Source organism: Lytechinus pictus, chromosome 3, assembly GCF_037042905.1.
Source record: "Lytechinus pictus isolate F3 Inbred chromosome 3, Lp3.0, whole genome shotgun sequence".
NCBI lineage: Eukaryota > Metazoa > Echinodermata > Echinoidea > Temnopleuroida > Toxopneustidae > Lytechinus > Lytechinus pictus.
In genome coordinates, this window is record NC_087247.1 from 17,787,867 (window position 1) to 17,805,582 (window position 17,716).

The 17,716-nt window shown below is 35.2% G+C and overlaps 1 protein-coding gene across 1 annotated transcript in view; it reads right to left on the reverse strand.

Annotated features, from left to right (window-relative positions):
* The window catches only part of LOC129257703 (atrial natriuretic peptide receptor 1-like), a 92,688-nt gene extending 76,340 nt beyond the window's left edge, over positions 1–16,348 (reverse strand). Inside the window, exon 1 of the mRNA XM_054896092.2 lies at positions 15,690–16,348. Coding sequence (XP_054752067.2) covers positions 15,690–16,347 — 658 coding nt within the window. The 5' untranslated portion in view covers position 16,348. The remainder of the gene's footprint in view (positions 1–15,689) is intronic.
* Positions 16,349–17,716: the final 1,368 nt, after the last annotated feature.

A 17,716-nucleotide genomic window follows, 5' to 3' on the forward strand; every position in this document is an offset into this window, starting at 1 on the left:
ATTCCTTTGTTTTTGTTTGATTGCCTTTGTTATGCCGTTTTACAGCTTGTTAAACTTTTTTATTGGCGGGGTCATATCACAAAGTTTTTGGAGGCAATTAGGGTTTTTTTCAGGGCGAGATACGTAATATCTTTTAAGAAACCTAAAAGAGAGGAATCGAAGAGTCCGTTCTCATTTCTAAGAATAATTTGCATTTTCAAATATATCTTTGAATAAATGGGAATTGAAGTCACATTTTGGTGAATTGGATTAAATTTTGTGCTTTGTTGTTTCAATGGAACGGTCCCTTCCCCATGCAAACTCTTGCTTCAACCATGGAGATGATCCCATATTTTGCATAACATTGCATTAAATGAGCTCTTATCCCCCATGCATACATACGTATAATGAAGAGTTTGGTTGCAAAAGGGGTTAGATCCACTTTGGATCATTCCGAGAAAAATCATGTTTTTTATTCTCCCATATTGCAATATTCTTATGAGAAAGTAAATTGCCATGATGTATTACCGTATCATGTGAACATAAGATTGGGTATAAAAGAAATCTACCTGTCTTCAATTTTTTTTCTTATTTTCTTTAAAAGTTAACATTGTGAATCTAACCCCTTTTACGAGCAAACTTAAATTAATCCAATCCTTTTTGAATAAAAAGTGATTTTTCTTTGATATTCACGTTTTATTGTGAATTTCAAAATCTATTGGTTTTTAGAAAAAAAATGAAAAATGGATCTAACCTCTTTTGACAAATGAGCTCTTCAGAAGAATTTGGTTGCAAAAGATGTAAGATTCATTCCAAAAAAAAAAAGAATTATTCTCCCATACTGCAATATTCTAATGCGAAACTAAATTATCATGATACCCTACCTTGTAAACATAAAATTGGGTATAAAAGAAATCTATATACCTGTTTTCATATTTTTAAAACATTCTTTAAAAAAAAAATCTTTGTGGGTCTAACCCCTTTTGCAACCAAAATGAAATGGATCTAACCCTTTTTGAAAAAAGAGTAATTTTCTATGCCATTTTTGTTCACCTCTTTATATGGTAAATTCAACTTTTCTTTTGTATCATATTATAGAGCTACTAAGAATATACATTGAGACAAAAAAAATCAAATTTGATGAAAAATGGATCTAACCCCTTTTGAAACTGAGCTCTTCGTATACTCAAAGAGTATTGAAGAATAACCATGCCCTTCCCTTCACACTAATACACGTTTTCGTTGTTCTTGGCAACTGCCCTTTTTGAAAAGGGCACAAATATGAAAGACAAAAATGATATATCTCTCCCACTCTAAATGACAGAACGTATATTTCATAAGAATTAACGCATGAGAGATCAGGGATAGCAAAACGTTGTTTTATTTTTCCTTTTTATTCCAGAGAGCAAAACGAACCTGTACAACATAATATGAACAAAAATGATAACCAATTATTTTACATAACTCTTTTAAAATCATTTTTTTATTCATATATTTTCTGCAAAACATACATTTAATAAATGATTGAGTACTAGTGATGCCTACTTTATAAAGTAATTCATAAACGCCCATTTCCGATGGAATTTCTCACATTGGTTATTTTCCATAGAAATGTACTTTTTAAGAACAAATTATCTCTGAACTTCACTTTTAAGGAGATCAAATTTTTTTTTAATCATTTATTTTTATTATATATACATGGGAGCGAGAGATTAATAGTATGGTATTTAGAGAACAAGAATTAAATTATCTAATTCCAAATAAACAAAATTATCGAGAAAACTGTAAAGTAATATTTGAAAGTTCTTTCAACCAATGTATAAATTTTGTTCCAAAATATTAAAGTTATCGGACATTCAGAGAACAAATTAATTAATGTTTCTTCTTCAAGTTTACAAAAAGAACATAAACCTGAATAATGATGATAATAATAATCAAGTCTTATATAGCGCTTTTCATAAGATCCATATAAACGCTTTACAATGTAGAAAATATGAAATATACAAACAAAGTGAGATTATAAATAATAATTATAATTGAAGAGTATTCCAAAAAACGTGGAGCAGAGCTTGAAAAGAACCTATCACCCAATTTTTTTTTGCTTTTTTTGTTGTTGCTTTTTTGACAGTTAAGAAATATTGACTTTCTGAAAGAAGAGAGCTCTAATGTGAGTGTATGTCTGAAATTCAGAGAGATATTTTGGAGCATATCCATGAAGAGATTTGAATGTTAGGAGAATAATTTTGATTTGTATACGAAATGTGATGGGAAGCCAGTACAATTGTTAAAGAGTAAGTGCTATATGGTCTTAGTGAGGGAAACTAGACGGGTTGCCGAGTTTTTAATTCTATGCAGGTTTGAAATATCCTTTTCTGGGATTCCATGGAGTAGGCTATTGCAACTGTGAAGAAGTGAAGTAATAAATGCATGAATGAGGACTTCAGTAGATGAATAAAACAAATATTCACGCATTTTACCAATTTTTCTTAGGGCAAAGGATGCTTTACGACAGATACTGTTGAGATGGGGACACATTGATAGGTTTTTATCAAACAAAACACCTGAGTTAGCAACCATTTTAGAGGGATGTGTATGAACATTTGCAATTTGAATTAGAGGTAGTATAGGGGTACATCTTTGATGGGAGGACAGATGCAGGACTTCCATCTTGTTGTCGCTAAGGAGTAGATAGTTCTCAGTCACCCAGGAACGAATGGTATCAAGAAAATCTTCCAGTTTCTGCAACATTCGGAGAGCTTGACCAGACTTGGATAATTGTGTTATCAGCATATATCATAGACGAAAAAACATATGAATGAATAAGATCCTCTAACCGAGCCTTGCGGCACCCCCCCCCCCCCCATTTCAGTAGAGTAGGATCAGATCGTGAGCCACCAATGATCACCTGTTGATATCGTCCAGTGATGTAAGAGGTAAACCACTTTGCTACAGTTCCAGAGACGCCGAATCGTGGATAGAAGAACATCTTGATCAACTGTGTCGAAGGCTGATGTTAGGTCCAAATGTATGAGGTTACCATCATCTCCAGTATCCAAAGCTTGTAGAATATCATCATAAACACGAAGTATGAACACGAAGATTTGAGCGCCAAACGGAAGACTCCGAGGCCGGTATCTGGAGCTCTACTCACTGGCTAAGAATAAGTGCTGGAAGAGGATCTAGGTCACATGATTCTATCTTATGTGACCTGATTCTCTTTAGTACATCTGCTTGGGAAACTGGCGCAATAAATTTTATTGATTTTTAAAAGAAATGAATTCACGCCCGAAATTCTATGAATGAGCCGAACAACATTCCACAAAAAAATCGTACAACAGACACTAAATTAAGGCAAAACGTATTTGGCGAAGCAAGAAATGTAATCATACATGTACATAATATGTCAAAATGCATATTGGGTGCAAACATACATTTTCACAATCACATAGCGTTTCTGCCTAAAGTAGCTGTATATTTCGTGGCAATGTAAGTTAAGCAATACATTTTTGAAGGGGATTTCTAATCATCGAATATAATATACTGTACATGATATGCATATGAGCTATATAGACCTATCGTCCGCAAGCGGTATTGAGAAGAAAAAAAAAATCGAAATTTAAAGTCGTAAAACTTGCTTTGTTGCCTATTTTGGCGCTGATTACATCTCTGATTTTGGGGGTAGTGTTTTAAATATGTATATAAAAGTTTTCTCCCAAAGTTTGTTGAAGGGTGGTTTTCTCACAAATGACCCTTTTTATAGCTTGAAGAGAATATAAACATAGAGTCATGTTATCACGGAAAATTATGTGTTACGTTATAACCCTAATAAGACTGGGGACAGATTCACCCCCTCCCCCCTCCTCCCCCATCAACATTGTCGACAGCGCTGATCGCTAACGTTTTACTTTCAAGTCTCGCGCAACTTTTGAGACCAAATTTGCGACCAACGGGTACGCGGTTCCGAAATGACGCAATATTTTTTAGTGCAAGCAGACCAAAAATTGCACAAAACGTGAAGTCATGTATAAATCCAATGCAAATTGTGTTCTTTACACTGTAAAAAATATTGGGTAATTTTTTTACCACCACGAGGGTAATTATTTATGTGGCCAGCCAAATGGGGCAGTATTTTACCCAATGCGGGAAGCATATTTAAGGTTAAAAAATAAACAGCAATTACTTTAGAATGGGCAAAGGTTTCATCACACTGGATGAATAAAAATTCACACTGGATGAATAAAAATGCACAATGTCGGTTGGACACAATATAATTACTCTCATGGAGCACTTTCACCCAATATTTTTAAGAGTGTACTATCTATACACTAAATTCACTTGTATTAAAGTGTCAATTCCCCGTCAGGGACGAAAATTCCAAATCCTTAGTTGTGAAAGTGACAATATACAACAAGAGTGTATTTTGTCATTGATTTTTTTTTTACTTTTAGGGGGCTCATGGGTGCGAACAATATTGGGGGCAAGTATCCCCCTTGCCCTCCCCCCTCCCCCCGTCGCCCGTGGACAAGATAGTACAAAATGTAGAAATGAAACACAGAATCGTAATATCTATATATCAATGTTACATACATGCACATCAGCCCTATTTTGGTTAGATTAGGTACAGTGTAGATGACTTGTTCTCTATTTGAATAAAGTTATTTATAATGAAAGGTGAGAACAGAACTATCGTCATCGAAACTTAAGCTATTGTAATATCACCATCACACGTACGGTTCATGCCATTTCGATTTATTCGTATCAGTATTTGTACTTCAAACACCGAAGTCAATCATCCATTCAGATCGATGTTCGTCTAATGATCTGTCAGAATTTCTTTAGGATGACTGAAAGTACCGAACGAAACAAACTGCCTACAGATGGCGCAATGCTATTTCTTTACAAAATCGACGATGGACCTCTCTATTTTTTGTTTCTTTCAGTCCTTCTGAATAATTTGACTCACCTGATTCATCCGGCATTGACAGATTAAAGATAATGAATGTATGGAATTGTAAAGTTCTACATTATCGTTGCATGTTAAGCATCCTGAATATGCTACATGAGAGAGCTGATGATAATTTCATGTCCTCACTTTTCCTATTTTAACAAATAAAATCCCATATATTCGTCCATGCATTTTTTTTATTATCGCTGCGTGATTTCAAAATAATATATATATATTTTTTTTTTGGGGGGGATATTATTATTATTTTTAAGCATTCGGAAACGAGAATAGGATGATGGGTTGCCTATATATGGGGGCGTGGTGGTCTAGTGGTTACGACTCTCGTCTTTCAATCAGAGGGACGTGGGTTCGAATCCAAGCCATGGTATATTTACTCTTCAGCACAAAATTTACACACATTGTGCTGCTCTCGACCCAAGTGAGGTGAATGGGTACCCGGTAGGAAGAAATTCCTCGAATGTTCGAGCGCCCGATCAATAGCATTATCATGTTGAGCAGGACCCGCTGAGAAAACAGTCTCCAGAACTGAAGTGGCAACCCTGGGTAAAATATGATGTTTTATTATTATCATTATTATCATTCTAAAATTTCTTTGGTTGATGACAAATTAACATTATTTTGTAGGACATTTTTAGATTTCGAAGATTATTGATGTACTGTTTAGAGAAAGAATCACGGAAAATAATGGGAAAGGGATACAGCGGGAAAGAAGATAAAGAGAAACATTGAGGGATTATTACCAAGAATCGCGTTAATAAGGGTACAGAGTTTGGCACACATGCCAATTTCTCTCTTCTGAACCCCCCCCCCCCCCGGGAAAATATGGGGGGGTTGAAAGACAATGGAAAATGAGTACATTTTTCTTATTTTGGCTCAACCCATCCCCTCCCACCTCCCTGTTTTGTTGTGATTTATCACCCCCCCCCCCAAAAAAAAAAAAAAAAAAAAAAAAAAATGACGGGAAAGCCGAGAATGTGGTGACCTTTGGGGGTTTGGGGAATCTTTGGGAATCTTTGGGAAAATGCGTTTACATACCCGACACATTTTTTTTATCACATGGCTGATTTTGTCGTGCGAAAAGTATTCTTTATAATCATTATACACCGTAGGTTTATATAAGCCTTATTCGTGAATAGACATTAATTTTATTCCAGAACCATCGTATTTCGTGTCTTGGCAACATTAGTCTGGTTCACTGTGTTCAAATTGTAACTTTTGCCGGATTTTTTGTACAAATTGAAAATTATACATTTTTGAAAACATCATGGTATGAGCTATCAGAAAAAACAATGTTTTCATTTGCACCGACCCCTATAAATTTGGCCGCCATCTTGGATTTTTCAAAATGGCCGCCGTGAAAGGGGTTTTAGGCAATACCTCGGCTTCTAAATAACCTAGAATCATAATTTTTGCATCTAAACCACCATTTCTGAGGTCAAGGAATCTACTGTTATCAGAATAATCAACCCTTTTTGAGAGAAAATAACATTTTAATTCAATTTTCTGTCTTTTTCTATGATATACCAGACTCAATATATATATAAAAAAATAGAAATATATATATATATATATATATATGTGTGTGTGTGTGAGCGGGTGGATGTATGTGTGTGTATTACAAAACATTAATTCTTATCCAAGCTAATTTATCTGAGTTGACCTTTGACCTTGGGCCATTCAGTACCCCCAAATACTATATCTAATTTTTGATATCTGTCTACAACCTTATTCACAACCTTAACCTTGGTTAAGATTTGTCAATGTTGATGCCACAACTTAATCAAAGTTCATGGACCCTTAATGACCTATGAGGCTATGACCTTGAGTATGTTAACTGAAACTCATGTCAGATGACCAGTGATACGTGATTACCCTAATGTCTAAGTTTCATGAAATTGACCTTAACTGACCATTTGACCGTGATCATGTATTGAAGTGCATGTTAATGATTAACGGAAACATTTACGACATCCTGGTGTAACATTAACCTTACTGAAAAGTAAAGTTTGGGTCACATGATTTGACATTTAACATAAGTTTGAGTCTGGTAATTCACAGAAAAGACAGAAAATTGAATTAAAATGATAAGTTCTCAAAACTTATGATTCTAGGTTATTTAGAAGCCGAGATATTGCCGAAAACCCCTTTCACGACGGCCATATTGAAAACTCCAAGATGGTGGCCATATAGGGATCGCTGGTAATGAAAACATTGTTTTTCTGATAGCTCATACCATAACGTTTCCAAAAATGGAAAGTTTTAAATTTCTCCAAAAACATCCGGCGAAATTACACAGTGAAACCTACTACATATATATTGAGCTAGTCCAGTGTAAAGATTCATCGGTTCATCTTCTGAATAGTCTATCTAAAAAGCAAGTACTGTCCCACGAAATGAAATATATATGACAATCATCATGCTCTGTTTAAAAATGACTCTGAAGATATTGTAAATTTTATCGCCCTTGCATGCTCCGATAGTGTCCTTCTCTCCTCCTTGTCGTCTCTCCCCCACCCCTCCTCCCCCTCTCTCTCTCTTCCCCCATACCCCCCTCTCTCTCTCTCCGCCAAGGCCCAATAATAATAATTACGTGTGAATCTCAGTATATTAGTTCAGTAATGGAACACCAATCAAATAAAAGTATCAAATATCGCATTGCTGGTAATAATGAGTATTCAAGCGGAGAAAATAAACCGTGTTTCTTATAACAAGACTGTGCACTTGAAAATCAACAAAGAGCACTATATCTATTAAACAAAAAATATCATACGCATTGTGATTTTACAAAATAGCAGTTTTTAAGTATAATTTGAAGGTATGTCATGAAGTAGTAGTAATAGTAGTAGCAAGTAGTAAATTTGGACAAGTTACAAGGACAGTCAGTGAACCAGTATGTAAAAAAATCCAATATGGCTTTCAAATTTCATTACATTTTGTTTGCAAAAGGGGTTAGATCCACAGAGCAATTTTTTTGGAAAAGAATATTTAAAAAAAATATGAAGACAGGTAGATTTCTTTTATATCCAATTTTATGTTCACGTGGTAGGGTATCATGAAAATTTAGTTTCGCATAAGAATATTGCAATATGGGAGAATGAAAGAAATTATTTTCTTGGAGTGGATCTAACCCCTTTTGCAAACAAACTCTTCCGAATAGCTCATTTGTCAAAGGGGTTAGATCCATTTTTCATAAATTTTATTGATTTTTTGCCTCAAAACCTATAGATTTTAGTCGCTCTGATGTTACCAAAGGACATTTGAAATTCCCATAAAAACGAGAATAAAGCGGCAAAGAATAATCAATTTTTAATTCAAAAGGGATTGGATCCATTTCAGTTTGCTTGCAAAAGGGATTAGATCCACAATGGTAATTTTTTGAAAAAATATTTTAAAAAAATGAAGACAGGTAGATTTCTTTTATACCGAATTTTATGTTCACACGGGAGGGTAGTACTTCATGACAATTTAGTTTCTCATAAGAATATTGCAATATGGGAGAATTAAAAACATGATTTTTCTCGGAATGGTCGAAAGGGGATCTAACCCCTTTTACAACCAAACTCTTCATATGTATTCAGCAATCGTACTCTGCAACGTGGATAATCCCTTTCAAGCTCCTTGTAGCTTTTTTATTTTTCCCATATTTCTCTTTTAACATAAGTTTTATAATTTCAAATTCATATATCTCTTCACTACAGGGGTGCGTCTAGGATTTTCCAAAGGGGGGGGCACATTTTTCGGAGAAAAAATTTGACAAAAAAAGGTCTTCATTTTCAAAAGAGGGAACACACCTCTGTTTTAATCGCATTTTTACATTACAAATTTTTATTTTGCTTCTCAAAAGGGGAGGGGGTGGGCCACGGGTCGGCTGTGCCCCCCCCCCCCCTGGATCCGCCAGTACTTCACTTTATATTATTGATTCAATTATTATGCTTTTATTGCTTGAATGTATGTATTTTGTATTGTTTTTATCGTGAGAAATAAAATCTATCAATCAATCATAGATTGCTGACGAATCAATCGGATACATTATGTTTTCAACCCTCGGTATAAAAAATATGGCATAGACCACAATTTCTGAAATACAGTCACCCATAGAAATAGTTAAGTAGAACCGCTACATCACGGCGCTTCCTAAAATTAACCTAAAATGCCTAAAACACTTTTTCTGGACCTGACTTTATAGCCGATCGGCGCTCCCCAAAGTTCCTTTGAATAATTTGCAATTTTTTAATGTTTGTTGGTAAATCATGCCTACATTTTTGTTCAAAGGAGAATATGTGTAGCAATGTGTCTGATTCTGATACACAAGTATTTGAATTTGGTAAGGAATCGACATAATTATATTCATCAGACCTTCAATTAAATCATGTTGCATGTTCATTATGTTTAAACAATTATCAATGATCCATTTGGGCAGTTCCACGGTTACGGAGTGACATTCAGAAACAAGGTTTTAGCATTCAAACAAAGATATCACCCATATCTGAATAGTTATTTGCAAAGAAATGGTACCTGACAGTAGTTGCTGAAAACCCACTTTTCAAAATAATAACATTTGTTATCTTGATCCACTGAATTAATGAGATATGAATATTCATAATCATGGTTACGGAGTGACGTAAAATGGACATGCATATTTGAAGAGAAAACATATTGCTCAAACTCTGTGAACTATAAATGGCTATCAAAATGTTGAGTTATTGATTAGATTCTATGTTGTTCTAGCTTTAATATGCTGCATTACATTAAAAAAATGGTGTATTTGTTCAATCTTTACAACTTAAAACATAAACCCATACCCGGTTACGGAGTGACATCTGAAATATTCACACACAGGCAACGTAAAATGAACTTATATTTTAAAATTTTCTTTTGATATGATGCAAAATGATGACCTTCAGATTTACCAAAAGAAAATTTTACAAAACAAGCAATAGTTTTCTGTTAAATTGAAATTAAGTAAAAAACAATATATGTAGTCCCAAGTATGGAATTTTTTGTATCGTTTGAATTCTCCTATGAGGAGCTGTGTAAGAAAAATAGGAATTGCCCATTTCTCTTTATATGAAAAATTAAAATGTTTTGTTGATTGTACTATAATATATATATATTTTTTTATTTTGGAGAGAAATAAAATATTACTTTAAGAAATAGAAAGTAAATATACAAAAATCAGGGTGTGGTATTGAGAGGGTATGATGCGATCATTGATAATTGCACACATTCGTCTACCATGTTTGTACTATTGCTAATTTTATTTGAAGTTGTTACGTTTTTGCCTATTAAATATGACTATTCTGGAGAGGGACGAGGATAGACTCTAACATCTGTGCTGTTCATGGTCCCATTTTACTAGCTTTTACCCTTTACTGTTCCGAAGCTGGAACAATTAATTTTTCAGAGATCTTTGAACCGATAGAAATTACGTTTTTAGCATACTATCTATAAGTAATTTCCTTTGTATTACTATGCTTTGTGACTTGTAAAATTGTCGAAATTAGAAAGTTTAGGAATAAACAGCTCTGAACGAGAAACATATATTTTACTCAAACGCAATTTTGTCATACGTACCTACCCACTACCTTTCACTAGCCTACTCTATGACCGTTTTGAGGGAGTTGTTGCTCCTCCAAAGTCTTCAGGAAACTGGTACATTAAGGGTAAACTCATCGTGGCACTTATTTTTCAACATAAGAATGTTCATCAAAGAACACTTGGCCGATTCTACTTTCTTTCACTCAAGATTTGTATCGAAGTAATTTCTTTTTCTTGTTAAGGTTTAAATTATAAAACGTATAGAAAGGTCAGCCCTCAATACGCCACGACACTGGTAGCTTTAACATAGTTATCAACAGCCAACAACACAACACTTTTGTTCGATAAATAATGTTCGTTCCATTTCATTTCTATGTTCTTCGTGTTTAAGTGGAAGAATATATAAACCGCATTCCTGACTTTCTTTAGTTCTTGGGAAGCTACATGGCATTTGCATCGTCTTTCAAAAGCATCATACGCATGATTGACATCCTTCGATTACAAGAAATTGTATGGAATTATGTATAAAAGGTAAATATAATAGCTCCATGGTATAAGTTTGAATATAAAAGACGGCCCATTAGTGCCTTTAGCTCTCAGTCGATACTAATGTATCGACTATCTATATTTCACATGACTATGAGTATATGGTTTGTGATTATCTCAACTCCATGAACCCCACTGTAGAATCTCTATTTATTGAAATTAATATTCCTGGTAGCAAAAATATGATTATTAGTGTAGTTTATAGACCCCAAACTCAAATACGAATGACTTTCTAACTTACCTTTCCGAAACAACAAATAATCCAGCTCTCGTTAATAAGGATGTAGTATTTATAGGTAATTTTTAGTGGAGCGTTTTGGCCCAGTGGATTAGTCTTCGGACTTTGAAACAGAGGGTCGTGGGTTCGAATCCCAGCCATTGCGTAATTTCCTTCAGCAAGAAACTGATCCACAGTGTGCTGCACTCAACCCAGGTGAGGTAAATGGGTACCGGTAGGAAGTAATTCCCTAAAAAGCTGTGTGCGCTATGAACGCCTAGCTTAGCCGGGTAATATAGGAGCGCCTTGAGCACCTAACAAGGTGGATATGTGCGCAATATAAATACCCTATATTATTATTATTATTATTATTATTAACAATGATTTATTGAAACACAACAATATATCTCAAGATTTTATTGAAACTTTTTTTTTCGGCCTCCTTCTTGCCGCTGATTTCTAAACCTACTCGTGTAGTTATGAAACTGGTACAGTTATTGACAATATTTTCTGTAACATTCTCCCTCCTCCCGATTCTTCTATAATACTTTCTGACATAACGGACCATTTCCAGATTCTTACTCATTTTTCATTAAGACGACCAACTAGACCGATACACTCCCAACAACGAAGACGCAGACCTACGCACGAAAATACAGCCAGTTTAGTGCTTCTTTGGATAATGTCGACTGGTCAGTTGTATACAATTCTGTAGATGTTAATTCGTCCTTTAACCTTTTTATGAATATAATTAATGAGAAATTAGACCTGCATATACCGTTAAAAAAGGACAAGCGTAGTACATATAAAACGATTACTAAGTCACCATAGATATCGCCATCTCGCTTACGTTCGATTAATAGAAAAATAACTTATTTCATAAATTCAAAATGAAAGGTACACAACAATCAAAAATAAAATAAACATCTTATAAGAATACACTCACTAAAATATTACGCATTGAAAAGAAAAATTACTTTGCTGGGCAGTTGGCTCTATATAAACACAACATGCAAATCACATGGAAGGTTCTAAAACAGACCATGAACTTATCCAATAATAAATCAAATATTTCCAAAATTAGATTTAATAATGCTATTGTTGATGATGGTGACAACCTTTCAAATATGTTTATTAACCATTTCTCTTCTATTGGCGCAAATCTGGCTAAAGATATTCCTCCCGCGACAAAAAGTTTTCGGACTATCTCGGCCCGCCTAACCCAAATTCAATATTTTTTGATGAAATTAATAATTTCATCTTAAAATCCGTAATAAATTCTATTGTTTCCCCGTTGGTGCATGTATTCAATCTTTCCTTAGAAAATGGTTCAGTTTCAAATCAAATGAAGATAGCCAAGGTAATTCCTTTATTTAAAAAAGGTGACAAGTTTGATGTCGGTAATTTCCGACCTATTTCTCTTTTGTAAACATTTTCTAAGATCCTTGAAAGAATAGTATACGTTAGAACCGAAATTTTTTTGTCAATGCATGATATTTTATCTGATGTTCAGTTTGGGTTTCGCGAAAAGCACAACTTCACTCATGCCCTGATGAATTGTGTCAACAAAGTAGTCAATGCTCTCGACAAATCTAGTCACCTTGTGGGTATTTTCCTGGACTACTCCAAGGCCTTCGATACCATCAATCATGAAATCCTACTTAAAAAAATATTTCACTATGGTGTGCGAGGGAAGACCTTGGAGTGGTTCAGGAGCTACTTATTCAACAGACAACAATACGTGTTTGTTAAAGATCACAACTCCAATTTGAAATATGTCAACTGTGGTGTCCCTCAGGGCAGCTTATTGGGCCCGCTTCTTTTCACAATTTATATAAATGATTTCTGTAGATCTTCCAAAATCTTGTCCCTTATCTTGTTTGCAGATGATTCGACCTTATTTTTTTCTCATCGGAATCCACAAACTTAGTTGATGTTATCAATTCTGAACTTATTAATGTTATTGAATGGATAAGAGCCAATCGATTATGTTTGAACCTTAACAAAACAAAATACATGTTATTTAGTAATTCCATAGACAAGATACCGATGAACATTATGTTTGATAATACCCCTATTGAAATGGTAACGTACACCAAATTTCTTGGAATATGCAGTTGACCGGAAACTTTCTTGGAAAAATCATATTGAAAATATATCCAAAATAATTTCACGAAATATAGGTATTATTAATAGGCTAAAATTTTGCATTCCCTCCACATCATTAATCATGCTTTACTCATCCTTAATTTTGCCTTATTTAAACTACGGGATTTAATTCTTATTTGGGGTAATACCCATCAATATTTATTAGATAAATTGTTACTTTTGCAAAATAAAGCACTTTATTATTTATAGTACAGCTTTCCGTTCTCATACGGACCCACTTTTTCTAGAAAGTAAACTGTTAAAAGTCAAAGACCTGTATTTACTACAGTTAGGGCACTTCATGTATAGTTATAATAATAATGCACTTCCCCATATTTTTGATGCCATGTTCCCTAAAAATCAATTTTATCATAACTACCCCACGAGACAGTCTGACGAACTTCATACGCCACTTTACAGAACTTTACTGGCCAAAAATACATTCCTATTCAACGGTCCTAAATTCTGGAATTCCCTATCTAACAATGTTAAAGACAGTGTCTCTTTAAATTCATTCAAACGTAAACTCAAACTTATCCTGCTTCATTCCTATAATTCTTCGCAACGGAACTAAGACTTCATTATCTTGATTATCATCCTTACATTTTTAATTTTTATTGTTTTATCTTTTTTCATCTTATATTGTCCAGTTATATCATATTTTGTTACTTCACCAGATCAAGCTGGTTTGTGGTCAGCCCTTCCCCATTTTGACTTTTCCTCCTTTTAATTTTTTTAAACTTATTTTGTTATCATGTCTTGTACTGTCCTGTCTCTTGTTTTGTCTTGTCTTCTATCTTTTGTCATTCCCTCTCTTTGCTTTTTCTTCTGTCTATTGCGCAACATATTCTTCACAGCGAAGTTCTGTAATCATGCTTACATCAATATGATTTCGACCTGTTTGTTCCTTCTCTTTTTTTCTTTCCTGTTTATAAACGCATATATGAATAAGTCGATTATATTTTCTTCATTTTCAATGGGGATCCACACTTTACAAGCTTTGCTTTTAAGTGGACCCCCCTCATTTCCATTTATGCTCAATATCATACTGTTTTTTGTTTTACGAAGTAAGAATGCTCGTCTGTAAAATTGTATTTGATTTGTATTACTTTATATTACTTTGTATTATGTTTTGAATGGAAATGGAATAAAGAATTTAATTGAATGTCACCTCGGATATTTCCTTTTTGTGGAGTTCTATGAACATCATTTTACCATTTTTGCTGAACGACGACGAGGATAATGATCGGTTTAAAAAATCCACTCATTCCTAGTTATTTTGCTAAGTTGCTACAGGTATTAAAAAATTGGTTCATTTATTTTTACAAACTGTGGTTCGGGCCAGATTTCAGGATGTTGTAAAGTGAACATTCATGTCGAAGTATTAACATTCGTCACCACTTGCGTACAGATGGGCTTGGGGTTATAGACCACAAATTTTTCACGACTAAGAAAAGAAGGAGGAAAACGAAAGAGAGGGAAAGAGAGAAGAGGGAAAGAGAGAAGGGTGAAATATGATATAATTTTCTGAATATTATATCATTATGAGAAAGGTGGGATTTAATTCGATTCTCGTTGTTTGAGCTATTGAAACAAGGTCTACATGGCTGCAGATTGTTAGGTCTGTATTCGAATTCCAACACGGAAGTAAGCAAAATAAGGGGTTTTCACAATTGCACAATTGCTCGTGCGATCGTTTGTGATCATTTAGTCCCAATATATGTTGCACAAAATCGTAACGGTTGTAAGCAGTCGTACCACCAATTGTGAAAGGGGCTTAAAGTAAGCAAATAAACGTACCCTATACCTTAATTGTTGCACACATTGATCGTTAAGTTCTTAAATTCTTTTTTTTTTTTCAATTTGAGATCAGGGCCCCGGGAACGATTTTTGGCTAGGGGTGCTGAAGTAAATTTGTAAAGCAAAAAAAAAAAAAAGGGGGGGGGGGGGCTTCACGTTGGCACGTTGGTCGTTTTCCTTAAATTTTTCTCATTTGCCATACCTACCAGAATTCCTGGGGTGCTGCCTATGGATAATAATACACGCAGCACCCCCTGGGAAAATCTTGGGGTGCTACAGGGCCATGTTTGAGATACTCGCGTTTTAAAGGTATATATCATGATCATCCGGTGATTCAATCACCAGTACCACTACCATCGTCTTTCTCACGGATTCGATTATATCTAGCAACCTCAAACGGCAATGTATCGAATCTGATGGTTAAAGGAAATGATCAGATGAACATTGAATAATCAGCTAAAATGAAATAATACGAATAAAACCTCTATCACTTACTTCTGCTTATGGTAGCCATGTCCTGGACATCTTTCCGGATATCGAACGGGTTAATCAATTCACTTTTAAAAGTATAATTCAGCTCCCTGAAGCTGCTAGCTATGGCGTTAGAGAAGACTGTCCATCGAGGGTGATCCAAGGCAAGGATTGAACAATGTGACCAACCAAACGCCTTCATCAACTCCGTGGTGGCTTTGGCAGAATCTCCAGACAAAAATCCTGTCCGTGTTACAGTTCTGTACCTGGATTTATCATTTAGTATGGACGATGATGAGAGGCCAGATATCAGAGGGAGGTTCCAGACCGCGGCAAGATCTGCCAGTCCCAGAGCTTGATCGCTGCAAGGTGGACCAATAAAACCAGCCAATTCCATTTCGGTATTCCAGAAAACCTCGGCGCCCAAGGCAGGAGTGGTCTGAGGATAAGGCTTACAAACAATGCTTCGATGATCCACCTCGATGGAGAAATTTAAGTACACGCCTTGTTTCACCAAATCATTGATGTGATTAACCGCTAGATCCACCCCAGGTGCAATACTTGACTCGAGCAAATGGCGAAAGTGACCGTATATCGCAAGTAAATGCAACTTTGGGTTGGGTTGTAATGCCAAACATGGCGTAAGAATAAGTAATAAAAATGCATTTGTTAAACTCAACATCGTCTTCATGAACAGATACACGCACGCAAAGAGAGATTGATAAAGAGCGTCATTACAAGTTGAATAGAAAGAATGTTGTTTTTTGTCTGAAACAGCTGCTATATGACATGTATGAAGAGTACGGTGTAGGAATTTGTGGCGCTTTTTAGAATGTTCGCGCGGATTTCATCCATGAGACTTCAATCACATCGTAACGGATGGAGCTGTGCGCTCTAATTAGTACATTAATTTGGTGGTGCAGTAGGAGTGGGTGGGCGTTCGTTGTGCCCCCCCCCCCCCCCGGGGGGGGGGGGGAGTCAAATGTATTGCTGTACACATGCGTTCGGTTCGGTGGGGAAAATGTGTAATAGAGAATAATGGTAGAATCTTGGGCTTCATATAAAATTCATATAAAGTCAATAGATAAAAGCTATGAAAGAGAGAGAAAGGAGAGTGAGAAAAGGTCGGCTGGAGAGATTAATATATAGAGGGAGTGAAAAAGGATGAGAAAAGGGGCAAACAGAGACAACTTGAAGTGAGAATTGACGAGTAGACTGGTCCGTGCCCATGAACACAAAATAACAATGATTATATACATTCAAAATTGGAATTCATCGCAGATTGTGTTAAGAAGCTTTGATGGATACCGCAACAAAGATGAAAATGATAGGATGAAAGTGTAGCTAGGTATAGGGCGGTCATCCTATCAATTTTTCAAGCGATAATAATCGAAAAACATAAATGAGAAAAATGAAGAAAAAAATAAGAAGAAAACTGAAAGATTATTGAAAAGCGATGCTAGATAGTGTAACAAACCAACAATGATATTGAACATCCATATTTTCATTCAAAAATAAATCAAACTATCTTTGGATCACCCCCCCTCCCCCCTACAAGCAAAGTACCCTCATGGTGCCGCCCCTGGAAAGGGAAACGAAGATAGAAAATTGTAGTCCTAAATACGATATATTGTGGTTGATGCCAATATCGTATCTGACAACTATCTACATGTACGTGTTCAGAGCGATGAGCAGCGCCGAATTTAGCTCATAAAACAGAAAATATACACAGTAAGACTTAAATAAAAAAATCTTCATCTTATAACAAATGCATTTATTTGCCTGGCTGCTCCGTGAAATCAATATCATAAAGTGTGACCATGGCACTGAAGTGATATCCTTCTGTTCGATTGGAATGAAAGGTTTTATCAATACTAGATGTGAAACCGTCCTTGTATGTCCATTGCAGCAGGAGGGGCGTCGCCAGTGTTTTGTGATGATCGAGGAGGGGGGAGGGGCTCTATTACCCAAACGTATACGTTTTGTTTTTGTTGTAATAACTGAGGTTAACGATCGATTGATCTTTCAGTGTTTTTCGTTGTACCTTATAT